The sequence below is a fragment of the Grampus griseus genome (genome assembly GCF_964374135.1).
Source record: "Grampus griseus genome assembly, chromosome: 14".
In the NCBI taxonomy this organism is placed as follows: Eukaryota; Metazoa; Chordata; class Mammalia; order Artiodactyla; family Delphinidae; genus Grampus; species Grampus griseus.
The window spans coordinates 42,734,776-42,762,416 of NC_139008.1; the positions used below are offsets into that span (position 1 = coordinate 42,734,776).

General features: G+C 43.9%; 1 protein-coding gene across 5 annotated transcripts in view; it reads left to right on the forward strand.

Annotated features, from left to right (window-relative positions):
- The window catches only part of KIZ (kizuna centrosomal protein), a 113,753-nt gene that overhangs the window by 72,833 nt on the left and 13,279 nt on the right, over positions 1 to 27,641 (forward strand). For 2 of the 5 annotated variants that reach the window (XM_082670498.1, XM_082670500.1), the window contains 4 exons: positions 4,320 to 4,470; positions 12,374 to 12,539; positions 13,400 to 13,465; positions 24,554 to 24,655. In XM_082670498.1, the coding sequence (XP_082526624.1) occupies positions 4,320 to 4,470; positions 12,374 to 12,539; positions 13,400 to 13,465; positions 24,554 to 24,655 (485 nt within the window). Of the gene's footprint in view, positions 1 to 4,319; positions 4,471 to 12,373; positions 12,540 to 13,399; positions 13,466 to 19,468; positions 24,656 to 27,641 lie in introns of those variants that run through there. The other 3 variants (XM_082670499.1, XM_082670502.1, XM_082670501.1) reach the window with 3 other exon arrangements.

The window sequence follows — 27,641 nt, forward strand, 5'->3', positions numbered from 1 at the left end:
ACCCAGTCAGAAAATGGGCAGAAGACTTAAACAGACGTTTCTCCAAAGAAGACATACAGATGGCCAAGAGGCATATGAAAAGATGCTCAACATCTTTATTAATTATTAGAGAAATGCAAATCAAAACTACAATGAGGTATCACCTCACACTGGTCAGAATAACCATCATCAAAAAATCTACAAATAATAAATGCTGGAGAGGGTGTGGAGAAAAGGGAACCCTCTTGTACTGTTGGTGGGAATGTAAATTGATACAGCCACTATGGAGAACAGTATGGAGGTTCCTTAAAAAACTAAAAATAGAAGTACTGTATGACCCAGCAATCCCACTCCTGGGCATATACCCAGGGAAAACCATAATTCAAAAAGACACATGCACCCCAGTGTTCATTGCGGCACTATTTACAATAGTCTCACAGACTTTAATCCCGGCGTCACGCTCCCCCTGCCCTCTGTGTGCTCCCACCTCCTGTGCCCCTTAGCACCCAGGAGCTGTTGCTAGGTATTCCCCAAAGTGAAGTATTCCCTTCTGCCTTGTGATATCCCTTGGACTGAAACAGTCAGCTTGGTCATTCCAGAAACACAGACTTGGAGAGAATGATACTTTTGTTCCTTAATTGTTAATGACATTGATGTCACAGAATTCTAAGCCGGGCAGAATGGGAAGGCTCTGACAGCTTATGGACTCCTGCAGGCCTGTGAATAGAGCCATGTTTGGTGTGGTCGTGGCCCTGCTTGAGCCCCTGACCAAACCTCGGCAGATGACGTCTGTCTCTTTGCTTTAATCCCATCTGGAAAATGGGACACCTGCCCCATAGCATACTCTGAAAGATAGTGTGAAGATTTCTGAATTCTCTATCACAAGATGAAGCATCTTAAAAAAGAACAAAACCATTCCTATCATCATTATTATTAATTTTTGTTATATCAAAGATTAAATGTTGAAAGTCCTTCATACGAAAGGTTTACTATTATTAGGTGGAGGACCAAGTCATTATTTTAGACAATTATGAGTTTTTAAAATATGATTCATGTCACTTGGGGCAGTTGATTTTAAAACTTTGTTCATATTGCCTCCTGGAAAATATATTTTAACACAAAAGTGATTACTTAATCATTTTATCTTATATGAAAACCGTAATGAGACCACCCATGAGTTTATGTTTGTCCAGGTGCAATTAATTGTCTCTGTCAGTGGCTACTTTCAGATGGAGTCACCCAATTGTACTCTCAAGCTAATGCTGAACAATTGAGTCAGCTTTATAGTGTTTGGAGTATAGTATGTAGAAATCTCTTTATTTTATTCTGCTTCTGCTCAGAATAAAATTCAAGGTACTTATTACTTTGTCTGCATTTAAAACTTTTGTCAAATTACCAATCTGTTGTAAATCATTTGTAGTTAGGAAATGCTGGTACATTTGCTTAAATTGCAGTTTTCTCATTGGAAACCATTCCAAGTATATGAAATTAATTATAGACTATTTAGAGTCTATTGCTTTACTTATTTTTAATTAGAGGAGTATATAATTTAGCTGACATCACACTTTTTTTTTTCCGTGTGACATTGATACTGTAAAGTTTCTGAAGTGAAGTGGACAAAAGAGGAAAAAACTTCTTTAAGTCCTTTGTACCACTATGTAGATGTTCTGATTCTGTATGTTTGTGTAGAACCAGGGACGGGACTCCACACAAGGCCAGCCATGGCCCAAGCCCTCCTTGTTGCCAGGTGTTGGTTTAGCTGTTCAGAAGTCACAGGTTCTAGTGCTCGACCTCCTCCAGAAGCTTATTTGCTTTTTGACCCCATAGGTTTGACCCCAAAGGTTTCATCCTTTTGTGAAGCAGGTATAATAATTATAGGAAACCGTAGCTACTTCTTTCACTCCAGGACCCAAAGGATGGTTACAGTTGGCAGAGGTGTTAGTAACCCAAGTCTTGCCTTGGCTTTGCTTCTGCAGAAATCATGTGTATCAGTCACCAGAGAGACTGGTCTCTGATAATTCATTCCATCCCAACTAACTTAACTAGTTTAACTCATCCTCATTAAACTTGTTTTCAAATTTATTTCATCCTAACTAAACACTCTTTCAGGCTAAAAACACAATTGATTTACTCATTATGAGAAATATACCTGCTGACTGGACTAGGGTTTGCCGATGGCCTGTGAGTGCATTTTCCTAGGAGGGAAATAAATCTATTGCAAACCCAAGTACAGATTCAAAGGTTGCTTCATTCACATAGAACAGAACAGAAAAGAGGAACTGGGGGCTTTATGACGTCACTGGGATCTAGACATCACCAGGAGAGGCAAGTTGCTGAAGGGGCTTTCTACCAAACCAGCCTGGAACCTTGGAATCATTTGGGGAAGTGTTTAAATAAGTTCCAGGATTCCAATGATGCATCATCCCACTTTATTCAAGTCTTGGGAAAAACTAGGGTTAGGTCAGGCAAAGGTTATAACAATTAAGATTTATTTTAAAAGGTTCTGGATTGTACCTAGACTAACTTTTTTCACATTTTATTATGAAAATTTCCAAACATACAGAAAAGTAAAAAGAACTGTACACCCACATACCCACCACCCAGATTCTACCATTGACATTTTATTACACTCCCAAATCTGTCTCTCTCCATTTCCCATCCATCCATCCATCCATCAGTTCCAATCTGTTATTTGTCTGCATTTCCAAGTAAGTTGCAGATATTAGTACACTGTTTTTTAGCTTATATGTTGAAATTTTTAAACATCCACAAAAGCAGATATGAGTATAATGAAATCCCATGTACCCTCACCCAGATCCACAGTTGTCAACATTTTGTCAGTCTTATTTTATCTCCTTCCCTCACCCACACTTTTTTCTTGAGTAGTTTAAAACAGACAGCATTTTTCTCTCACAAATACTTATATCTCTAACGTACAAGGATTAAATACATTACCATTTAAGAAGATTCTTTATTACCTAGTCCTTGTCAGTTTGCTTTGGCTTTCTCTAAAAAACTCTGTCTGTATTTGCTGTGTTTGAATCAGGATCCAAATGATTTCCCTGTAAACTGGTGGTTGGACCCGAGTCCAGGATTACATTCCAGGCGGGTTATTCTGGCAGAATGACATCCAAGGCAGTGCTGGTCCTTCTTACTCCACCTCCTAAGGCAGCAGGTGTCTACTTGTCCCACCGTTTGTGCTGCCGAGGCTGGGCCGTGGGCTCGAGCGTTGGCAGACGGATGCCTCTGATATAAAGCTTCCACTACGCAATTTTCTCAAAGTTAGGATCCTTTCCTAGGTGCATTTCATTCACTTGGACTTAGAAAATGGCGACTTTTCTAACTCAGTTCTTTCTTCTGCATTTATTAGTTTGAAAAACTTTTCCCATCAACTACTTGGTAACTCTGAAATTTTTTTTTCAACCACAGAGGCAGGGTAAATGCTTGATTCTATCCCTTTACTTAACCAGTTTCCAGAATAATGAGTTGTTGCCCTAGCAGCATCCAAAGATTGGTTTGTTTATATTTTTGTGGTAAAAACACACATAAACATAAAGTTTACCATCTTAACCATTTTAAGTGTACAGTTCTGTAGTGTTAAGTACATTCACATTGGTGTGCAGCAGATCTCTAGAACTTCGTCATCTCACAAAACTGGAGCTCTGTGCCCGCTAAACTAGCCCCTATTCCTCCCTCCCCCAGCCCTTGGCAGTCACCACACTACTCTCTGTCTCTGTGAATTTGACCACCCTCAGCATCTTATGTAAGTGGGATCGTACTGTATCTGCCTTTCTGTGACTGGCTTATATCATTTAGCAGAATGTCTGTAGATTCATCTGTGTTGTGGCCTGTGAATCCAAAGGTTTTTATTATTTTTAAAATTTTATTTACTTATTTATTTTTCAAACGAACTCATGTATTTTTATATATTTGCTGTGTATCAGTCTGCGGTAGTCATTATCCTTTTGGTTCTCAAACTGTCCTGTCCTTGGCCAGTGGAAGCCCCTTCAAGAGAACCCTCAAGGCCTTTGCACACAGCTCAGAAGTCTGAGAACTTCCTTACTTCCTGGAACGACAAGGTGCTCCGGGCTCATCTGGTGCATTTCCTGCCCCAGACCTGGAATATAAAGCATTTTTCTAAGTGGGCCTGGTTCCTTTTAGTACAGCATCTAAGTACTGGACTCTGGAAATTCCCTTAGCCCAGAATATATTAGGTTCCAGACTTTTCTGGATAAACTGTCTAATACTAGCTTGATTATGGGGGCCTTTAACAATGTGGGAGGTTCGTAAGTCACCCAGCGCGGCACACGTCTAATGGGTCTCCTGTTTCTGTTTCATAGGTTTGAACAAGCACCAGCCTCAGGTTTGTGGAGGACACCATCGGGTCAGTGTGTTACCACCTTGAAAAGACATGATAATTCTGTCCAAGAAGAGGTGGTCGCGAAGCTGTCTGAAGTTTTCCCAGTCAAAAATGTGGACCAGAGGACAAGGGTTAGTAATTTTTATTTTTTTAAATAAGTTTCAACATGTACAAGTTAGTCATTTGAGGAAATAGTTACGTTCTTAACAATGATTAACATATTTGAAAAAAATGATAAGTTGTAAGTGAGGTTTTGTGGTTGGTTGATTGGTTGGTTGGTTGGTTGGTTGAACTGTCTGATCTCAGGCCTTTTGCATAGTGTTATATGTAGGCATCTCAAGTCCTTACATAAAGTTAACCCAGGTCCTGGAGGTAACCTAGTTAAACATAGCTACCACAACATTTGCCCAGGGAATTTAGGAGCATCTTGTAGAATTCTGGTTTTCTTTCTCCGCTCCATCCTTTAAAAATACTGTATGGTCATTTATGTCAACTCCGCAAATGTGTATTAATCCACTTCTGTGGATTAGGCAGCAGCCCAGATCCACTGGAGGGAAAGAGAGAAATCCCACGTGGTCCCTCCTTCAGGGGAATGGCATAATGGGATGCCTGCAGTAAGAACACGGCAGAGGGTATAGACCCTCAGGAAAGGGAGCCAGGCCATCTGGAGAAACAAGGAGGGAGCTGAGGGGTGTGCGAGGTGACCCTTAAAAGACAGGCAGGATTTTGACAGGCTCAGAGGACGGGGCGATGGGCAAGGGCTGTTAGGAGCCCAAGAACAGACCAAGAAAGCCCACACTTTTCCAGGAAACGGAGCTGTTCTCTGTGGCTGGGGAGTGGACTGCATCTGGGGACGGGGATGAGAAGCTCTAGGGATCACCACCCACCGTGCAGGGTCTGGCCCAGCTCGGGAGCCAGTGTTCACGGGTTCAGCAGAGTTTGGAAAGCCGCGGAGCCCCTTGAGCCAGGCTGCAGGAGGGTCTGCAGGGCCTCAGGGAATTTAGCCTGCGTGGATGGGAGGGGGACGGCCAAGGACGAACCCTGCCGTGGCTCAGCCAGGACAGTTGGGGGCGGACTGATGACCTGTCACTAGGGAGAGCATGAGATGCTGGACACGAGCTGATGGAGCCCTTTCCTGGGGAAACACGGGGAGTGCGGGGTGGGGGGTGGAAGACCAGGTCCAGAGCGGCCGCCCCATACACATGGCCTTTCTTCTCCTGAGCTTAATGTCTTGTTTGTCTTGTTTCCAAGTATGTTTTTTCTTTCTTTTTTTTTTTTTCTTGGCCGTGCTGCGTGGCTTGTGGGATTTAGTTCCCCAACCAGGGATTGTACCCAGGCCCTCGGCAGTGAGAGTGCAGAGTCCCAACCACTGGACTGCCAGGGAATTCCCTCCAAGTATGTTTTTTTATCCTTATACATAATGTAGTCTTCTCAGGCTTTTTGATCATTTTACAGTTTTTATTTTTATTATGCACAATGTTCAGGATTCCTCATCTGCCCCCTCTGGAGGCAAACCTTTCCCCTCTGTCCCAAAGCCACAGCCTGTGCTGCCATGCAGTCCAGAGCCTCTGCATCACCCTCCAGCCTTCCCAAACCCCCCTTTCCTGCCCCCTTAATTAAAAGAGAGTAAAAGGACTTTTTTTTTAAGCATTTCAAACATACGTACATGGAGTGATACAGTGACGCCATTGACCCACACTTGCACATGTGTTACCCCTGCACCATGTTGTTTCGGACTCCCTCGCCCTCCTCTTCCTTCCCTCCCCCTGCCCTTTCTCTGCTCTCCCTCCTCACCTCCTTCCTCCCCACTTCCCTCCTGGAGTAAATTATTGCAGGTATAGATACAGCCCCTGGGCACCCCTCACAGTTCCTGCCCTTTTCAAAGGTAACCTTGTGTGCATCCTTCCTGCACACATTTTCATTTTACTGTGTTGCGTGTGACTCAGTAAGTAACCCTTAGTTTTGTTTTGTTTTGTTTGAGGTATGGTACCATTTGTGTGAATGTTCTTAAAGAAAGAACAGTATTCTTTAGGAGGAACAGAACCTGTGCTTTTTAGATCCGTTCCATACCTATTGATAAATGTAGATCCTAAAAAGGATTTTGTTTTCAGGTTTTATTATCCATCGTATTTAGTACTGTTTTGTAACGACACCATTTTCCATTCTTGTTCACTGCAGCTACCCCAAATCTCAGCCATGTCAAGGGTGAAATAAGTATTGGCCTCCTGTCATTTGCCATCTCATCATCTTTTTTTTTTTTCTAAAGGTGTTGTTTATATCACGAAAACATATTCCAAGTTCCAGACGACCAGTTCACTCATAATTTTTCAAATAATAGCTCCATCATTAATGGGAAGGGGGCTTCCCAATTAACAGTTTATGAGTCAAATGATATTCTTCCTCCCCTAGTAGGTTTCTTGTTCCTTTTTAAATCATCTTAGTGACAGCCATAAAAATTACTAATAAATGAATGACAAAATCCATCCTTAAGGGACTTCCCTGGCAGTCCAGTGGTTAAGACTCTATGCTTCCAACTGCAGGGGGCACGGGTTCAATCCCTGGTTGGGGAACTAAGATCCCACATGCTGTGGCACGGCCAAAAAAAAAAAATCCTTCCTTAACAATAGAAGCAAGCAGTCAGTTTCTCAAATAGGTTGTGACTGAAAAAAGGCGCGGCCCTAAAGACTAACGTTCCCAGGATGATGTGGGCAGGGGCAGGCCTTACAGACGTGAGAACAAAATGCTTTTCTGGGCTCTAGGACTGTTAGATTCACAAATCGTTTGATGATTAGCATAGTCAAGTGTCTTTGAGTTGTTTTCCTGTATCCGAACAATATATACATTTAGTAAATAGTATGGGTTCAATGTTTCTCTGTAGATAAAATCTTAAAAGTAGGAGATTTTCAAAATTTAAGGAAGGACTACTAGAAATCACTTGGTTAAGAGTCTAATGAAGCTCAGAAATACTTACTTTGATCTCTTGGGTAAATGGCTAATTAAACAGCCACATGTAAATGATGTTTACCTGTGGGTCCCTTGCTGTCAGCTGGAGTCAACCCGTCTCCTGAGTAAATACATCATTAAAGCTGCTGAAATTTGGATTATGTCCCCCTGAGACCAGATAAGATCCACAGCACCTGCATAACCTATTAGGCAATTACATAATTGAGCTGCATGCTTTTAAATCAGGAAAATTTGTAATTATGTGAAAAAAAAAATGAGTTGGGTGCTTCATTAAAATACAAAGTACCTTAATACTGCTTTTCTCCCAAGTGAAGCCTGCTTCCACCCAGGGGGACCTCTGCAGGCAAAGCAGCCCAGCCTGCCGGAGTCACTTGCAGAGCAGGTGGGAACGGCCACAGAAACCCCTGCCCCTCTCCTGAAATGAGGGACTGGTGTTCTGTTCTTCTCTCTTGAATACTCGTTCACTGGCTCATATGAATACTTTCCCCTTGCTACATCGATGAAATCCCCTTCCTCTCCTATAACTCAGATAAAACTTAAGTAATGATACTCGCGTTTCTCTTTAAACACTGAAAAATTACTTCCGGTGTGCAGGAGGAAGGTTCTTGAGGAAGGGTCAGTTAATCTGTGTATGAGGGGAAACTTCCATGCTGTCAACATCTGTGGTGTTTCATTCTCTTGTTCTTCTGTGTCTGCATTAACAGCACTGGTTTACATATGGAAGGTAATTTTATTTTATTAAGTGCTTTCACGTTCATTTTCTCTTTGTAGCACCCGTTGCAGAAACCGTATTCTTCTAGAGCTAGCATATGTTTTCTTTAAAAAAGTAACAGGGAAAAAAACAAACTTGGAATATTAAGGTAAACAAAAAGAAGAAAATTGCCTGTTATCCAACTGTCCACATAGAACCCTGTTGACACTGCGATGTATGGTCTTTAATATTTAACATATTGACAAACGTGGGTTATACTGTTTGTGTGCACGGGCTCCATGTTCCCCACTTGTCACAGGTGAACTTCCTTTCATGCCGTCACATGTTCTACATCCTTTCTAACGGCTGCACAGAGACCCCTGTGTGGCTCTTCCACTGTCTCTTTAACCAGGCTCCTGGTGTTAAACATTTTAAGTTGTTTTTAATTTTTCCTCTAGTAAAAAGGTTTCAAAGAATATCTGAGCAGTTCAGTTTTTACAGATTCCCATGCGGTTTCCTGAGAATGATTTCCTAAATGTAGATCTGTTAGGTCAAAGGGTATGTGCGTCTCTCAGGCTTCTGCTCTGCACTGTCAGATCTCACCCTGGAAGGGTCATCACTTACCAGGAATGGATGAAAATATCATTTCTCTGAGCTCTTTATGAAACTGGATACTATCAATTTTTTTTTTTTGAGCACCAAATTGAGAAGTGCCAAGGAGGTCAAATTGCGGTCACACATTTCTCCCACCTATTTGTTAGCCATCTGTATTTCTTCTTTTATATTGGTAATTTGCCAGTTCACGTTCTTTGCTCATTTTTCTATTAGGTTAGTAATATTTTTCCTTACTGACTTTTAAGAACTCATATATGAATTTGTATTATTTGCTACAATATTTTGAGCAGTTTGATTTTCACCTTTCATTTTTCTTAATGGTGTTTGGATACAAAGCCTTTTCCATTAATATCTTCATTTATCTATTTATGCATGTGAATTTCACAATTGATAAGTTTCTAGATGTAAATTGAGTCAACCTAGATGACTCTTAGGGTTCTAGGCCTAGCAAGATCCATATTTAGACAGAACTTTGAGAAAATGAGCCAATTAATCCTAGGTGTCCTGCTGAGCGTAACTCAGGACAGTTTTTCTTTCATAAGATCTGAAATATGGAGGTGTCACTCTCAGTCATCCTGTAAGTAGTGTGTGCCTTGGCGCTCAATTTCTAAGCGCTTTCTCCTGGCTCCTGGGAAGGTTAGAAAAGTGAGGGACTAGTTCGTTGGTGTCAACTTAGGCTGCAGACTGCTGAGAACGATGAGGCAGTCTCCAGCACCACCACCACTACCACCACCACTGGGCTTCAAATGTATGAGATGAGAGCGAGCCTTTACTACCTAACAAATAAGTTGGAACCCAAGCACGGGCCATTCATAAGCACCATCAGAAGGTCCATCTTTGGTGGCATTTTTCAGATAGAGAGCCCCACTTTGCAGAGCCCTTCAGTCACAGGTGGGACGTGCAGGGCAGCTTGCTCACTCTATGCGCTTTAGTTCTTTCGCGGGTCACACTGCAAACTCCTTCCGTTTGGGGCCTTCCTTAGAAATGCGCCTTTTCAAAGATCTGCAAACAGTACATCTTGAGAATGTATCACAGATGTTTTTCCTGACTCTGCATAAGTTGTTTTTGGTGGGTCCTTTGAATGGACCTTCCTACCGTTCCTTGTCTCAGACTGACTTTTGTTTCTGTCCCATATTGTCATTATTTCCTGCTTGTTAGGGACTTAACTTGTGAATTCCTCTGCGGATGACCCGCTGGGCAGATCTACCGCCATCTCTGTTGGCTTCATGGTCCAGCAGAGTCAAACCAACCATTCTCATGCTGTAATTTGACCATCCATCAAAAACCCTTATAGATATAAAATACTCATCTCTGAGAAGTTATCTGTAGAATTAGTAAGAGAAATCCTAGAGATATGAGTATTAAGTAGTGAAGATAAATGGGATAAAATATGCGAAATAAATGAAAACCTGCAGTGTGCCCCGCACTTACTCAGCATGGTGAAAAAAGAGGGCTCAGTATAGAGCTGGTGACACTGGTGGTATTCTTAGCAAGCTTACAAGGGCTTGTTAGAAGGATGTTTGCAGTATCATTATAGCACTTTAGTCTGTGTTCTTTTGAAGCCCAGGTGGAACCCAGCTAAAGCAAAAGAAGTTCTTACATGAAAGGGACGTGCAAAACAGTGATGTTGATTGTGTGTCATCACGGAGGGACTAGTGAGAAGTAATCCGAGTTACTGAAAATCTAGGACAATCTCCATTGTCTGCAAATTCTACAGTATAAAGTGTAGAAAGCCTCAACAGTCCTTTAACAACTTTATTCTTAAACTGTGGGTTAAGACAGTGGCTATTGTGAAGTCATGCCAAGAAATTATTAGTTACAGCTATTGCATAAGATAATATGAGGAAGAAATACATACTTGAGGCACTCTCAGAAAGTTTGGATTATTTTAAATATCAGAAAAAGAAAATTATAGTTTTAACTACAGAGATTAAGCCAGTTCTTTTTGTTCAGCATCTAAAATGCTTTCCATATATCCAGAATTATTGGGTGCACAGAATAGGAGCTTACTCTCTGTGGGAACAGACAGACTAGATCAGGATGGGCAGAGATCTTGAAATGAGACATGCTAGGATGGTCCAGAGAGCATCCTGATGGTTGCGAGATGGCAGCTCCTGTCCTTCTGGACAGATTCTAGAAGGAAGTGCAGTGCCATGGTTTACATGGGCAGCTGGGACTGGGCACTATGGCAGACAGTGATGGGAACCAGCCCTGGCCCGAGCTTCAAGGGAGGATGGTACACCTGAATGCCAGTCGGCAGAAACAGGGATCCTGTTCAGTTCATTCCAGAGTTATCCCAGTTGGAGTAAAATCCAAGGCCCACTTTATACAAATGTAGGAAAAGCTCCTGGTTACAAGAACTGGACAGACAGGTCTCGGCTGCAAGGCTAACATGACACCAGATCTTTTGGCCAAGGAGACTAGAACTCCTTAAGTCCCCTTCAGTCCACCTCTGGCCCCTAGGATAAGCCATGGGTCCTGGAGGCCAGCTGGTCCTAAGGCGGGCCGAAGGCAAGAGCCTTGCAGGGATGTCAAGGCTGATGACAGTGGCCTCGGCCAAACTCATAAGGCTCAATCTTCAAGGTTTGGCCTCGGCAATTCTTCACATCCTTTCATGTTGATGACAAGGAAAGAGTATGATATTCCCCTTTGTTCACTAGATGTTTGCATTGTTACCGTATCACTCTTGCACAGAAGATGACCAGGGAGCCTCTGCCCAGCTCCCCCTTCCCTTTCACTTGAGGGTCTCAGGTCCATTCCCCACACAGTGGGTCGGACCCTGCCCCGTGTTTACTACTGTCATCAGGTACCAGGGAGAGGTCGGTGCCACCACCTAGTGTTCCTCTCCCACCGCCGGGGCAGGCTTCCACTTCCGAGTAGGGGGAGAGAGAGGGTTGTGCTCTGGCAGCGGGACAGCGGCACCAATGGTTGTTCAGCTCTGGTCACCAGTATATTTTTATTTCTTGGGGGAGGAGTGCTGACCTGGAAATGCACTGGCACGAGTATTAACCTATCCTATTAAGTGCCACTTTTTCTCTGCCTCTCACGTTGGCTGTGGTAAAATCCCTGCCCACCTCCCTGCCCAGGACACTTCTGGCAATGTCGACAGTTCAGTGCCCTGTGAAAGCAGATAGGCCGTGTGGCAGCTGAGTTTCCCCGAGCTCCCCGCAGGCTTAGTGGCAAAGTACAGAGTGTCTTTATCCTTCATTGAAGGTTATGATTTCCAATAAGGTCGGCTCTATTTTTGCTTTAGTGTATCCTCCTCCGCCCCCAAGTTTTTCCACAATCTTCCCATTGAGGGGAAGTTCAGGGGTCATTTCTTGAAGAATGGGGATACCATAAGGTCACATTTTTCCAGATCTCCTTCTCAGTCCAAACCAACTCTGTCCTCACGTGCCTGAAAAACAGGATTCATGCAGTGAAAGAGTAGATCTTGGGTAAACCACCCAGGTTAACAGAGGTGGTCACGTCTCATATACATACTTCCCAAGTAGAAAAACATTGCATTACATAAGATTCAGTCCTCAAAAAATGTCTTCTTGTGAGTGTAAGTTGTTGTAAAGAATTAAATTACGCTGGAAAATAATCAGGTGTTATTTTATCTTGAAGACATTTTAATTTCAGTTAAATGTCAGGAGACAAATTAAATCCTAAGTAAAGCTTAACCTAAAATAACATTTGAAGGCTGGGTCTTTGAGACCAAGGGGAATGTGACTCACCACGGCTTGTTTTCGTTTCTTTGTGCTTTCTTTTATGCACCGTAGGCAACAGCATTATTGAAAAAAGGCCTCACAGGAGAGCATAAGGATAGGTCGGCTGTTCACAGCAGTGAATCATCTTGCAGCTTGCCATCCACTCTGAATGACAACAGTGGAATGAAGAACGGAAAGCCTGCTCTGTGGCTCAGCAGTGTTCCTACAAGGGAACGAGGTAGCTATTGTTAAGGGTCTGTCCACAGCAAAACTGCGTTCAGAATCAATGTGACACCCTCTTTCTCAAGGTGTGCCCATAAAATAAAGCTTCTAAGGAATACCTGTGATTCAGTATACATGACATGTTACTTGTTTTATACCACCTTCCAGAAATAGGTGTTTCAAGACTGGGAAACCTAATCGTAGGTCTGCAGTTCTGCCGAATTTCCAATAAAATATGTTTTTGTAAGTTATGAAATCTTAACAAAATTAACAATTGACAATATATACTTTTTGATCATCCCACAAAGATGAAGATGATTCCATTAAAATGATACCGTAAAGAACTGAAGTTTTTGATATCACCTAATAGAATTTACTCAAAATTATTAAACATTCTTCTTAATTATAATAGAACCTTATAAAAGTCTAAACAGATGATTAAGAATCAATGAATTTATGACCCCAAAATTTAATAAGCAATTTTTAGTATCTAGAAATTGTGATTATTTTAGTGTTACTGTTAAGATGTGCCAGTAAACCGCTATAATGGCATTTCCAAGACAGCTGTGAGTTGCTCAGGATATTGTCAGAAGTTGATAATGTGCACAGGACCTGAGGCCCACTTATGTTAAGCCCCACACAAGTCTGATAGATGTAAGGTTAAATTATTTTGCATGAAAGCAGCATAGAGATACCTTAGCTTTCGAATAGGTTTTCTTTTAGTAACAGTGTATTTCAGATGAGATAAACTAACCAAGAAAAGAAGATGGGGAGGCAATGCAAATAAAAGGAATGGCAGTTAAAAAAGCAAACAAAGGCCTATTCCATCCATATAACCTTGAAATACATTTTTATTGTCATATGTTTGATTTTTAGAAGTTTCCAGTGGCTGCGGAGACGAGAGCGCAGAAGAAAGCGTGGCAGCGAGGATGCCAGTCACAGGTAAGGTTGTGGCTGCCTGAGGGCCTCAGATTCAACTTCCTTATGTAACCAGAACATTTCAGGTTGGTGGTTGTGGACTCTGAAGAGCAAGTGCATTCCACTACCACGTGCTGTAGCAAGGGATCAATCCTGAGAGCATGAGGTGTGAGCTTAGGTTAACATAAAGGAAGATAGAAAATAACCCTGTCTGCTGAGTCCTTCAAAATTGTTACATGTTTACACGTGTGAGTGTCCCACCCCCCCATGAGCCTTTCAGCACCTGCGTCTGTGTGAAAAGGTCAGCCCCCATGGGGAACACCAGTCAGTATATGGCCAACTACAGATGTTTCTGATTTCCCTCTTTTCTTTCCTGTAATAATTGAATGTATCATTATACTGTAATAAGAGCAGGAAAAAAAACAGTGCTGGACAAGAAGCTTGCTTGTGCCTCAGTTACAAAGCCCATCTGATCATTTAAAAATTTTAGCAGTAAAGTTTCATTAAGATCTGTTAAGATTTCTGCACATATGTTAGGTTTGTTTAGGTGAAATCTAAATGTCATTACTTATTTTAGTTTTAGAATATCAATAGCAGCAATTAGTATTCTGAACAGAGTTCTTATTTGTCGTACATCTAAATTTACTAGTACCTTATTTTGTAAAGTGGTGTGCTACTTCATTATAAATTCAAAGGTCTGACTTTAAATATTTATGCAAGTAAATACACCATTGCACCGAGGTACTGAGGCATGCATCTGCATATGTGTTAGTTTTGTTGTTTATAAGCAGAAGAGAATGGTTTCCTTTATGGCAATATGATTCATGGCCTGATGATTAATTTTAAACCCATGTATCTAGAATGAACTCTGATTTTGAAAAAGGAGTTTATAGTAGAGAAATTACTGTATATATTCTGCATCAGATAATATTTCACTCCAAAATACAGAGGTTTTCTTTTCTTTTAAACATTTTCCCTGGTGATACGTTTATTGCATTTTTATTCTTCATTTTGAGAAAACTCTGATAGAATTCCCTGTTTATTTTTTTATTAGCAGAGTTAATAGAAGTGTAGATGATCCCAAACTGCAGATATCCAAGAAGTCATTTGAATGCTTTCCTTTTGCATCTACCTTTGAGTGCAGGATCTCTAATGACCTCTGAATTGTTTCAGTTAGAATCCTAAGGGCTTGTTGGGGAGGAACCAGGAAGTGACCTCATTGCCTATTCTTCCTCATCTGTTCAGTATCAGTCAGTGACTGTCCCCAAATTAATACAGATGTAGTCTTCCCATGGGACTTTTTAACTGAGGTACTGTTGACATGTAACGTTACATCCGTGTCAGGTGCACGAGGTAATGGTTCACGGTTTGTAGACGTTACAAGATGATCAGCGCAGTCAGCCTCGTTAATCTCCGTCACCACATGTAGTTACAATTGTTTTTCTTGTAATGAGAACTTTTAAGGTTTACCCTCTCAGCAACATTCAGATATGCGGTACCACAGTGTTAACTGTAGTCACAGTGCTGTACATTCCATCCCCAGGACTTACTGATTTTATAACCGGAAGTTTGTACCCTTTGACCCCCGTCACCTGTATCACTCACCCCCTACCCCCCCACCAGTAATCTCCAGTCTGTTCTCTGTATATCTCAGAATTTCTTCTTAAGAGAGGGGATAGTCAAGTACCAGGGTTTCAAGTCTTTCTTCTCTTCACGTTGGAAGAGGTGTGATGCACCTAGAAGTAATACGGACTATTTGCCATGAAGGTTTTTTTAAAGAAATTGTCATTGATCCATCAGTAGTTCGCAGTTTAAAAAATGCTTTGTGCCTGTTATAGGCCAAAGCAGTAGGCATATAAAATAACCTGGGGGATATGAAAAAAGCTTTCCGAAGCGTTTTCTTAGTGGGAGCCTTGCCGTTCTGCGCCCTGCCACCACAGCCCTCCTTTTCGGCACGTCCTGCCAAGTTCCTGCCGGAGGCCTTGTGCACCTCTGCTTTGCATATTCCATGGTCTCTGCGTATTCCTCGGTTGCGTCTGTCGTTGCAGCTCCTTTGATCTCCAGGTTCTTGACCTAAATCTCTTTACTAAATGTTTGTGTCTTTTGCCATGATTATTTGGAGATTTGGCCTTTGGTGAAGTAAGGCAGGTGTATCGTTTGATTTAAGATAATGGAGGCCACCTCCTCCTTTGTAATAGTTCTGTTGAGGCTCTCCTGTCTATGTGGGCCACAGTCCTTCTGGAATATTCCAAAGAAAAGGAACACTTGCGAGGCTGCCTACTGGGAGTTGAGGAGATGTGGTGGTGGATCCTGGGCTTTGGCGTCAGCCGTTGTTGTCAGCTCTTTACTTCCTGCTCTGTTTTTTCACCCATCTGAGCCCCTGACCTGGGCTACTTTAGTGTAACTAAACCCAGGTGATGTCAGGATTGAAAGTGACTTGTTAAAGCTGCTTCCTGCATCAACAACCAGCAGGTTACAGTAGTAACTTTGGACCGTTCGGAAGTGCTCATCCTCAGGGTGGGTGCTTCTGTGTGATTCTGCCTTATAGCCATCTCCCAAGGGATATGGTAGAGCGAGGTCACGGGGAAATCAGTGTCCGGCACAGGAAATTGGGTAGAAGTTCTGAAGTTACACCGTTTTCAGAATGATGAGGGTCCTGGGAAAGTTTAACCTGAGAAGGGCACAAAAGCTATTCTTAAAGATTTGTGGGGCTGCCAGATTTACCGAATATAGTCATAGAGTGTAGCTCGGGGGCCCTGTTAGTGTTGCAGCGAAGGAATCCACACCCAGTAATGGCAGAACTCTCTAGCCTTTTTAGTCAGATGTCTTCCAGGCATGAGGTTCTGTGCCAGGGCTTGAACCGTGGCAGGAACCTGCTCTCTAGAGGGGCTCCGTGGAAGGGTTCTTGCTTCTGGGAGCAATGACATTGCTTCTAATGCTAAGCCTGTGATTCTCATTCCGTAGTGAAGGGATCAAATGAGCCGACGTTCTCATTCATTTCCCTTCTTATTGCGTATCCCCACCACTTAAAGAGTTTGCTGTTGCTCTGAAGGCATCGGCCTTGTTAGTCACTGTCATGGGGAATGTGAGTTTCACACTAGTTCCTGTCATCTGTGCGGAGACTTACGTACACACCCTCCTGCACACACACCCCCACACACAACCACAGCCTGTGATCTGCTTGTTGACACAGGCTACCCCTTCCTTTAGTCTGGTTGTTCACACTAAAGAATCCAGGTCAAAATCACAGATTAATGTGATTATCTATGAGTGTGTGGTTTTCTTTATTTAAGAATAATATATAATTTGCATATATGTTACACCTTTACTTGGGCTGAATCCAGGGAATACCAGGGACAGCCAAAGACTAGGTCCCTGCCCTCCTAAGCCTCCATCGTCTCTAACCTTCACAGGAGCCCTGCAGGTAAGCAAATCGTTCTACAGATGGTCCGGCATACTTGGAAAGATTGAGAGCCCTGTTCAGGGCCATATAGCCAATGTGTCAGATCTTTAATCACACTCAAATTTCAGGAATTAAGCCCTGAAGTCCTTCCATCCCACCACGCAGCCTCTTTTGTTTTATGAGAGGTGCCTGCATCACGGCGTCTGGACCAGTTAAACATTGGTTTGTATCTTAACGAAAGATGAGCCCTGCAAGGACAACTTTGAGAGTGATGATGAGCAAAGCCTGGAGAGGTGGGCAGCTCTTGAGGATTTCTGAGTGTGGACTGTCCTGGGGTGGCCCTTGTAAAGCGGAGTGAATCTGTACCCCTAGGCGAGCCTGAGACCACGAAGCGGGTAGAGGACGGTCAGGTCAGTGTTTCCCTGGAGCACTTAGGCCAGAATTGAAGCCATACTTGTCTAGATTATGAGAGAAAGTCTCCCTCTGAACTACTCATACCCCCAAAGTAAAATTTCCCACATTGGTAATTTTATTGGTATTTATACTAAATTTACCTTTGAGGAGGATTTGGTGAGTTTTAATTTTAGTAAATGATGCAGCTTATGCTAAATGTCATAAAAACCCAGCCCCGACACAGTATCTGGCACACAATGGGCACTCATTTCATCAAACGAATGAATAAAAATGAAAGTACTAAGGAGTTTCCTTAAGCGCTTGTTGATTTAGGCCAGAACACCGTCTCTTTCCATCAGTCACTCCACCGGTACTTTCCCACCCACGTGCCCATCCTGGCAAAACTCATCTCCTTAAGCTCCATGTGAAAAGGGCTCTCAGCTTTTATCTCAAGAGGATTAAGCCTCTAAGAATGTCCATTCAGCCTCTCATTCTTTTGACACCAATTCTCTTGGTCAAGCTATGTTGAAAGTGGTTGCCTGACTATGCCATTTCTCACTGATATTCTTTGGCAAGCTGAAATATTCCAGGTCAGACTGAGGTACGTCCATTTAGAAGCTCTGTGGGAGGTCAGCCTAGATTTGCAGGGTGCTCCTGGGGCTGTGGGCAGGGCTTCCCCAAACATCATGGCTTGAGTTTTGCATCAGATTGGGAAAAGGCTGGAAATACACGATGGCCGCATTGTCACTGGTGGCTAGATTTATCCTGGGAGAGAAAACTGCAGTGACAACTGAGGACTGCGGAGTCCAGTGGCAAAGCACTTCTACTCCTCAGGCTTTCCTGAGACTGCGCCTCACCATTTCTGTCCCGGAAATGCACAGTCAGGTCAGGATGCCTTACCTGCTGTGCCTGGGGAAGGGAGCCCAGGGGAGCACTGTGTGCCGCTGGGTTGGCCCTGGCCCCGTCTCTGTGGCAGGGGTCCAGCTGCTCATGACAGCAGACAACTCCTCACTCAGGACGTTGCAGGCTGGTGGGGCCTGTTTAACGTGGTCATAGAAGAATGGAAGGCGCCTTTCTGAAGAGCTCTTGATTGGGTGCTTTCAAGGAAATGAACTCAGAAGTGCCTGAGAAATTCTCTTCAGTGGTTACACAGCAGAATCCCGTGTGGAGCTTTAAAACAGACCCACACCCCAGCCACACCCTGGACCGGGTGCCCCAGAACCTCCAGGCCTGAGCCCCAGGCATCAGTCTTGTGTAACACACCAGGTGACTCCCCGGGTTTGAGAACCATGGAGCAGGGGATCTCAAAGCCGAAAGAGCCCTTGTAGGTCATAGTGTGAAACACCCTTATTTTATGCAAGAGACTTGAGTGGAGAGAGGGGAGAGGTTGGACTTTAGATATTTCAGTACAGTTGGGTCAGGGAGGGTATGATTTCCCTAGGGCTGCTGTGCCACGAGCTTAGAACCACAGAAATGTTTTCTCTCACAGTTGTGGGTGCTAGAAGTCCAAAATCAAAGTGGCAGCAGGGCCCTCTGAAGGCTCCCAGGAGCATCCTTCCTGGCCTGTGGCAGCCTCTGGTGGCTCCTGGTTTGTGGCAGCATGACTCCAGTCTCTGCCTTCGTCCTCACATCGCCGCCGCCTGTGTCTCTGTGTCCTCTTCCCAGCAGGACAGCAGTCATTGGATTTAGAGCCCAGTGTAAATCCAGGATGAGTTCATCTTGAGATCCTTAGCTAATTACATCTGCAAAGATCCTGTTTACAGATAGGGTCACATGCTGAGGTTCTGGATGGTCGTGAATTTGGGGGAAACACTAGTCAACCCGGTACAGGGGGTGGGGAGGGATTTCTTCATATTTCACACTGCCGGCGTCTGGTTCATTATGTACAGTGATTGTTCCTGGCCCTACTATAAATGATGATGATGATGATGATGATGAGAATATTACTGTCTTTATTTCCGAATCTTCTCAGTTTATAAATCATTGAGTACAAATTGCTAGAAAGTTGCTTTTAAAGACTATTTAATTATGCCATTAAGATACAGCTTCCTGATCAAAATTACTCAAAAGTTAAAGATTCTATGACCTTGAGAGTTGAAATTTCACCTCCCATGGCTGAGCAGTGTTACATGGTTATGAATTTTCATGTGAAGTAGTATCAGCAAAACTGTTTCAGTTCAGTTTTTGAACATTCATTAAAGGTCAGTTACAAGCCTGGCACTTACTTTCAGGTGTAATTGTTGAATCGCCCCATAGAAATTCAGAATGTGATGGAAACATCTATTTCCTGAAGCACCTCCAGGCAGCTCATCTGAACGGGGAGCATTTCCCTTCTCCGTGCATCTGCCCTCCCTGTGTGAGGACGGAGGAAACCTGGACAAGAGGCTCCCAGGCCCAGGATTGCTGGTAGAGTCATGGTTACCGCGGAAAGTCTAGATATGAAAGTAATTCCGGTTATAGAGCCAGCCTGTGTGCCTCTAACGTTCACCTAGACGTGTGGCTCTTTTTTTTTTTAAATTTATTTATTTTTGGCTGCGTTGGGTCTTCGTTGCTGCGCGCAGGCTTTCTCTAGTTGCGGTGCGCAGGCTTCTCATTGCGGTGGCTTCTCGTGTTGTGGAGCACGGGCTCTAGGCGCATGGGCTTCAGTAGTTGTGGCACACAGGCTCAGTAGTTGTGGCTCACGGGCTCAGTAGCTGTGGCGCACGGGCTTAGTTGCTCTGCAGCGTGTGGGATCTTCCCAGACCAGGGATCGAACCCGTGTCCCCTATATTGGCAGGTGGATTCTTAACCACTGCGCCACCAGGGAAGTCCCGTGTGGTGTTTTTTTTTTTTTTTTAATTCCTAAACATAGATGAGTTTTCTGTATTTTCAGAATTGTGAAAGCACCCTTAGCCTAATAGTTTCTTGTTTTAATTTGAGTAGATTGCTAGACAAGTGATTTCTGGGTTTTAAGTAATAGTATTTACCTTTAGAATTAATTTTAGAGTTACATCCCACAATTTTTGTTTTATTTTGCAAAGACAACTGGGTTTGCTCCATCAGCAACACATCTAGTGCAGTGTGAATGAAAAATTGGCATGGGTGCAGAAATACATGAAAAGCGTTAGCCCTGGGAAACTCGTGGGCAGAAACTATTTTTCGAATTTAAGTTTAGAATTTCTGCATGCTTCCTACAGGAATCAGTTATCCTTCCTGACTCAGGGATGCCCAGTTCTTTGTCGGTTCAGGGTTGCTTTTCTAGCTGTAGTATGGCATTGTTTGCATCTCCTTTTGTTATTCCCTCTCTTCTTTTCTTCACCAGGGATTTCTGCGAAAGCCAGGCCAGCCAGGCCGAGCCTCTGCCTTGGAGACGGAGACACCCCTCAGAGGCTGGGGAAACACGTGTTTATCTGGCTCTTGTAATGGGTTGTTAAAAGCACTTGTTCGCCAGATATTTTCTTTTTCTTTTTATTTGGTAGATTTAGAAGTATTTTAGCAGGTGTACATTTGCATATAAAAGAGAATGAAAGATAAGAAGTTGAGGCTTTTTCTTTCTCTCCTCAGCATCATCGCTCTCCTGCCTCCCTTTATTCAGCACATTTTCATTTTCTTTCTCTGTTCCCATTTTCTAGACAAAATGCGTATCAAAAAGAAAAAAAAAGTCTCGGTGATCCATCACCACTTGGCAGGAAGATAGGCGATGGGGTTCAGCCAGCTTGTGTAACAGAGTAAGGAAAAATATATTTCTCTTGTTGTGTCGTCAGTCTGGAATTGATAGCTAAGGGTAGATTTTCACCCCTGGACCCCTTGCCTTATTTTGTATTTTCAGCCGCAGTAGTTTCTACTTTTGAAACTCAGTCTTGACGCAGCTTTGAATGTGTAATGGAAGCCTGACTGAGCAGCCCAGAGCTGGAAACTTGCGCCTGCGTGTACACTACTTCTGTGTGCGCCAGAGCATCTAGTTGAAAATCATTGTATTCTTAGAAATGCTTGTTTTATCTAATTGTTTGCACTACTCAGTTTTTTTCTCAGGGTTTGACATTACTAACGGGAGGAAGTATTTCTCTGGAGTTCTGAGTCACAGGCTACAAAGTGAAGCCTTAAGGGGCCACCCAGTCCTCAAATTTGCAGACTTATGGTGTCCCTGCAGTTAAGACTCAGGTCTTTTCACCTTGGAAATATTGAGATATTACCCTCGTCCCGACCTTGTTTACAGCAGGCCAACTGGAACCTCCAGCTTTGTTTCTTTCGCTCCCCTGTCTATTCACTCATTCATTTAACAACTGAATTTGCAGGGCTACGCCATGCGGCTTTCAGCCACTTGATTCCTCACTGCCCTTCTTCCTTCCAGAAAAGCCTGGGCCTGAAGTGCCACAGACTTCAACTCTGTGGCTTTGCTTTATGCCGTTGGTGTCCTGGCCAAGTCTTCTAGGCTGTTCCAGGAGAATGTCTGAATTGTTTGAGCAAAAAGTATACCCTTGCTTCCAAAAATTCTGGAATCTGGTCCGTTTGATACAGACAGCACCCTAGCAATCTCCAGACAGCTGTAGCAGCCTCCTTGATCCTGTGTCCCGGGCTATGTCAGCTCTTTTAGTGGAGAAAGCAATCCTTAACATCTAGCTTGTATCCCTTGGCTGAAGTTTTTCTCTTGAGTGTTCTTGTGCCACATTCAGTGAACACAGAAAAAATTGCTTACCGCTCTCTAGTTTCAAGGTTGCAAGTATGTTCTGTGTGGCCTGTGCAGTGTTTTAATTTTTTTTTAAGCCAGAAATCTGGCAAGACTAGGCCCACTTTCCCGGCTGGCAGCAGTCGGCCGTGGCCACAGAACAGCTGTCCCCTCCGGACAGGGCATGAGCTCTCCCACCCCTCCTACCGCTCCCATCTGGCCAGAGTCACGTGTGTGGTCCTGTTGGGCCCCAGAGAGTGTCTGCACTGACAGTCCTGCCCTGTCCTCTCTGCTGCAGAATCTGTGTACTTGAACCCCTCTTCCCTTGTTTCTACACAGGCTGTGTAGCCTGTAACCTCTCCTGATCATTTTTTTAACCAAACCTTGATTTTGTTTTTCCTTTCTGGGTCATCTCTCAGTTCTTCGTCTGCTGTTTTGTGCAGCTCTTCTGACTAAAGTAACAGTGAATAAGGGTATCCAGTGCCGTGGGAGAATGACTCCAGTCCTGAGCGTCTGCTCCAACCCCTCCGGCTGCTTTGGGGTCGCTGGTCCTGCCTCAGTGTTTGTTCCTCCAAGGGAGTGCACGTAATCCTTTCACCTTTTAAACCTCACTCTGCGCTGAAGCCATTAGAGGAAGCATGCATTGGAGTTGGGGGAAGGCGATGTGCCCGGCGGTCCTCAGCTGGATCGTGCCAACCCTTGATTACTCGGGTCAGGGCGGCCACAGCCCACATAAAAACTGTCCGGACGGCCGCCAGTGACTCTGCTTGGAGAAGGACCACAGGAGGTTTAAGGATCAAGTGCCCGTGAGGAGCCGGGCGTGGGAAGTGGGTGGGCTCTGGCTGCATGGGCGGGAGAGATGAGCTTTCTCCCTCCAAACTGTTGTACCGTTGAAAGCAGACTGAGGCAGCCTGGACGGGCAGCCCAGTGAGAGAGTCCGAGTCCTTCGAGAAGGACAGGCAGGCCCCAGTGTGGGACACATGTGGAGCTGATTTCCGAGCGCTAGGATGGCCCCTGGGCTGGGGTGACTCACTGCCCGGTCCTCCCTTCCAGGCTCACACCAGAGATGAGATACATTCCTTCTTGTATTTGGACAGAATACTTAATCCCCCACCCCCAATCTGAAATCACCTCACAGCTACTAACCTGATATTTTGCACAAAAATCCTCTCCTGAAAATAAATAGCACATGTTTTCTTGGTTTCTGAGAAGCCTGAGAGCTGGCTTACTGGAGTCAAATGATTTCCCTTCAGATGGTAGACAGCAGAGCCCAGCTCCAGCTTCCAGCCACCAGGAGCCTTTGTTCATCAAGAAGCAGCTCTCCTTTCTCTCTTTCTCTCCCCTCTTTCCCTGCTTCCTTCCTTCATTTCTCTTTTAAAAAATTTCTTTCTATCTTTTGCTATCTTTTCCTTGACCAAATAAGTTTCACTGAATGCAGAAATAGCACATGGTCATTAAAATCTGGACTTGTATCCTAAAAGCTGAAAGTCTTTTTGGCTGATCTTTCTAAAATAAAAACAAAACAGCATTTTCATCTGTCTTACAGTGATTCTTTACTTTTTTAGAATTCAGACACTCCACCTTTGATTTTATTAATACCTTACCCCCTCAACAGATTACCTGACAGTGAATCTGAGGTGATAAGGTTGTTAGGATTAATCGGAGAGTGTTATGATGCACTCCTATCGAGCCACCCTGGGACACTGGGATTAACCTACAGCAAGAAACACTTTCTATCCCAGGCCACTTCCCCACACACACACAGATGTTACACAAAACAATACTTTCCCTTTGTGCGTGTACTGCATCTGGTGTTTTCTTTATTAAAGTTTTCAAACTATCAATGCTAGTTCCAGTGGACATTGATTTCACAATCCAGCAATGTTAAAAAATGTTGCTTTAGGATTTATTATTTTCAGAGTTAAGAGTCCCTGATCTGTGCATATTTTAATTACATAGCATTTACTACTCAAAAATATGATGCTCATTTTAAATACTTATTTTTTATCTTGACTGATTCTCAGTAGGGCAAGGTAAGTTATATTTTTCTCCTTCAGCATGATGGTAGTTTTAACCAGTAATAACGGGCCTTGTAGTTTAGTTCTTAAACTGAACCAGCAAGCACAGGAATGCAGCCGATGGCCAGCCCCTGGAGCTGACAGGGGAATCCTTTAGTTAGTGGCCATGTTGAGAGTGTGGCCATGGATGCTGTTTTGCTGTGTCTCTGCTAAAACTCTAACTCTGCATCCTCCGCTTCATCCAGGAGTCCTTGAGACCTGAGGCAATGGGGAAGCTTGTGTCACTCAGGTCCTTCACGGGACCCTTATTTAGTATTCTTCCCAACAGTCTTCCCCACTTTAACTTAGAGCAGGGCTAAGTGCTCTGTCGATTGTTTCCTTTGACACATAAAAGTTTTTAAGTTTGCTGTAGTCCTGTTTGTCTTTATTTTGTTAAGTGTGCTTTTGGTGTTGTATCCAAGAAATCACTGCCAAATCTGATATCCTAAAGCTTTTCTCCTGCGTTTTCTGCTAGGAACTTAATAGTTTTAGGTCTTATATTTAAGTCTTTAATCCTTTCTGAGTTGATTTTTGTGTATGATGTAAGGTAAGGGCCCAACTTCATTCTTTTGCCTGTGGGTATCTTGTTACCTGGGACTTTTTCTCGTATATAGAAACGAAAGCCTACCAGATGCTGAAACAGTCTACCCTTCAGGACAGTGCACACCAAGCTGAAGACGGATTCCAGAAGGCCGAGGCCTCTGCATCACTGTCAGGTAAGCAGGGCGGATAAGCCAGCATCTGGGAGACCCAGGGCTACGGCCAGGGCTGTGTACAGGGAAGTGTTATGATGCGTTCCTGTCGGAGGTTTCTGGAGTTTGCTTTGTAACAAGTTGTCACCATCTCAGAAAGAGCCAGTACTTTTCGAGTCCTTAATGAACAGGAGTTTGGAAGAAGCTTCCCTCCAGGGTGTGTGCTGGCGATGGCCTTACAGGCCCTTGGGTTCTGCCTGACGTGTCACAATGGTACCTTGTCGCTAAGCACCACAGACACCCCAAATTCTTTCCCTTCCCACCTTTTCCCAGTTTGTTAATCAGTAGTGGGGAGTGTCATCTGGGCTACCTCCCTTGCCTGAATGATGGGGGATTTGGGGTTCTTCAAATGAAAAGACTGTAAATCCCTGTAAGAGCTCAATTTTAAGCTTAAATGTAGTTCCTTCAATTTAGGATTTTTGTTTCAATTGTAATCTTCTTAGTTTTCTTATACGTTATTATCGTATTTTTATTATTTTTCAGTTGTTTTTACTTTATCACACTTTTTTCCTTTTTTTTTTTTTTTTGGTGTAAGTCACCTCAACTCCCTTTGTGAAAGTAAATGGATTAATAACAGAAGGAAGTATACTTTAACGACTTGCTTTTTTTTTTTTCTTTTTTTGGGGGGGGCTGTCCTGCATAGCTTGTGGGATCTTAGTTCCCCAAACAGGGATCAAACCCAGGCCCACAGCAGTGAAAGCACCGAGTCCTAACCACTGGACTGTCAGGGAAATCCCTCTAATTTTTTTTTAAATTATTATTGATTAATTTATTTTTGGCTGTGTTGGGTCTTTGTTGCTGCATGCGGACTTTCTCTGGTTGCGGCGAGCAGGGGCTGCTCTTCATTGCAGTGTGCGGGCTTCTCATCGCAGTGGCTTCTCTTTGTTGCGGAGCATGGTCTCTAGGAGCGTGGGCTTCAGTAGTTTTGGCTCGCAGGCTCAGTAGTTGTGGCGCACGTGCTTAGTTGCTCTGCGGCATGTAGGATCTTACCGGACCAGGGCTCGAACCCATGTCCCCTGCGTTGGCAGGAGGATTCTTAACCACTGTGCCACCAGGGAAGTCCCCGCTCTAATTTTTATATAAATCACCATGCTGGGATTTTACCTATCAGAATGAATTTCTCCTATTAGAATGAATTTCACCTATCAGAATGATTTCTTAATATCACATAATTCCCAGTCCGTATTCAGATTTCTCAATTGTCTCAAAGATGTCTTCATCAGACAGACATTTTTTTGAGGGAGATATTTATGGTACATCAGACTTAGCTGTCTGTCCGTGGAAAGCTATTTCCTAGATAATATTAGTGTTAGAATTAGTTACTGCAAAATTCAGTTATTTGGGTTGTTGTGAGGATTCAGTGAGCCAGTGCAGGTTAAATGCCCAACACAGTGCCTTGTAGAGAAAAGCCCCCGGGGAGGGCTGGCCATGTTGTTGGTGGTGGTGATTTGAACTCCGCAAACATGAGACATTGTAGTTTGTTGAGGTATAAACAGGCTTCTGCCCCGATGGAGGTCTGCATCACTGTAGAAAGATACAGCCCTATTCACTGTTTGCTTTTCATCACTTTCTTCACATTTGAATCACAGAACCAGAATCCAGAGGGATCTCAGAAACTATTTATCCAACCCCCTCATTTTACAAATTACCCAAGAGAGTAATGCCTCTTTTGGAGCATTACAACCCATTAGCAAGCATACATGGTTTGGAAGGTGACTCTACAGATGTGATTTTTTTTTTTTTTTTTTTTTACAGATGTGATTTTGGTAAGTATATTTTGAATGGCTAATAGGACAGGCTCAAACAATGAATAAATTTGACATAAGTTGTAGTCCCTTGGATGAGCATCAAAAATTATAGTACTATTAATATGCTAATGATTGGGCTTCCCTGGTGGCACAGTGGTTGAGAGTCCGCCTGCTGATGCAGGGGACACAGGTTCGTGCCCCAGTCTGGGAAGATCCCACATGCCGCGGAGCGGCTGGGCCCGTGAGCCAAGGCCGCTGAGCCTGCGCGTCTGGAGCCTGTGCTCCGCAACGGGAGAGGCCACAACAGTGAGAGGCCCACGTACCACAAAAAATAAAAAAATATGCTAATGATTAACATACAAGTTTGTTCATATGACGTGATCCACACAACACAGGTTGTACAGCCAAGCACCCCTCGATTTGGTTCCCATCGTCCACACTCAAAATCATACCATGTGCTTTGTAAGACATTGGGATCCTCGAAGTGCTCCTGGTAGTGTTGGCTGGCATTGGAGTTAGATGCTGGCTCTGGAGTTTATTGTGCATTCAGTCACGCATCACGTTTCCATTCTCGCCCTCACCCTGACCCTAGGGACTTCTCTGAGCTCCCAAGAGAAGCAGGCGGTGGGTGGGAGGGCCACATGCCCGGTGTGGAACGTCACACGCTGTCACACAGTGAACGCAGAGCTACCCCAGATATAACTATGGATGAGGAGGCACATGGCTCATCTCCTGTGTCAGGTGCCAGATCTCTTGTCTCCACACCTGTCTCTAAGGAAGCCACTTTGTTTTCATGTCTGAAAAGACCTGGTCCCCTTAAGCGGGTACAAACCCTCTAGGGGCCGAACATGGACACATTGTTAAGAGAACCACTTTGCTTCAGAGGTTATGAGCAGGCACGCAGGTTACAGGTTAGGAATGCAGTAGATGCCTTTCGAGGCGATGCTTATGCACCCTCTATCCGCGATCTAGTTTGACTGCCAGTTAAGAATCAGACTTGTAGCAGAAACGTCCAAGGTGAGGACACCCAGGAGGCAGAGGTCAGGGATCGCCCTGCAAGCTGGGAGCACTGTGGGGTGGTCTGGTTCCCCAGGCTCCAGGGAAAGGGGGTGGACTGTGCATCTTCCCCATCAGCCCTTTCAGGCTGGTTAAGGAGTAGCCTCGATGGTTTTCAGTGGACGTTCATTCTTCTCCGTGAGAGG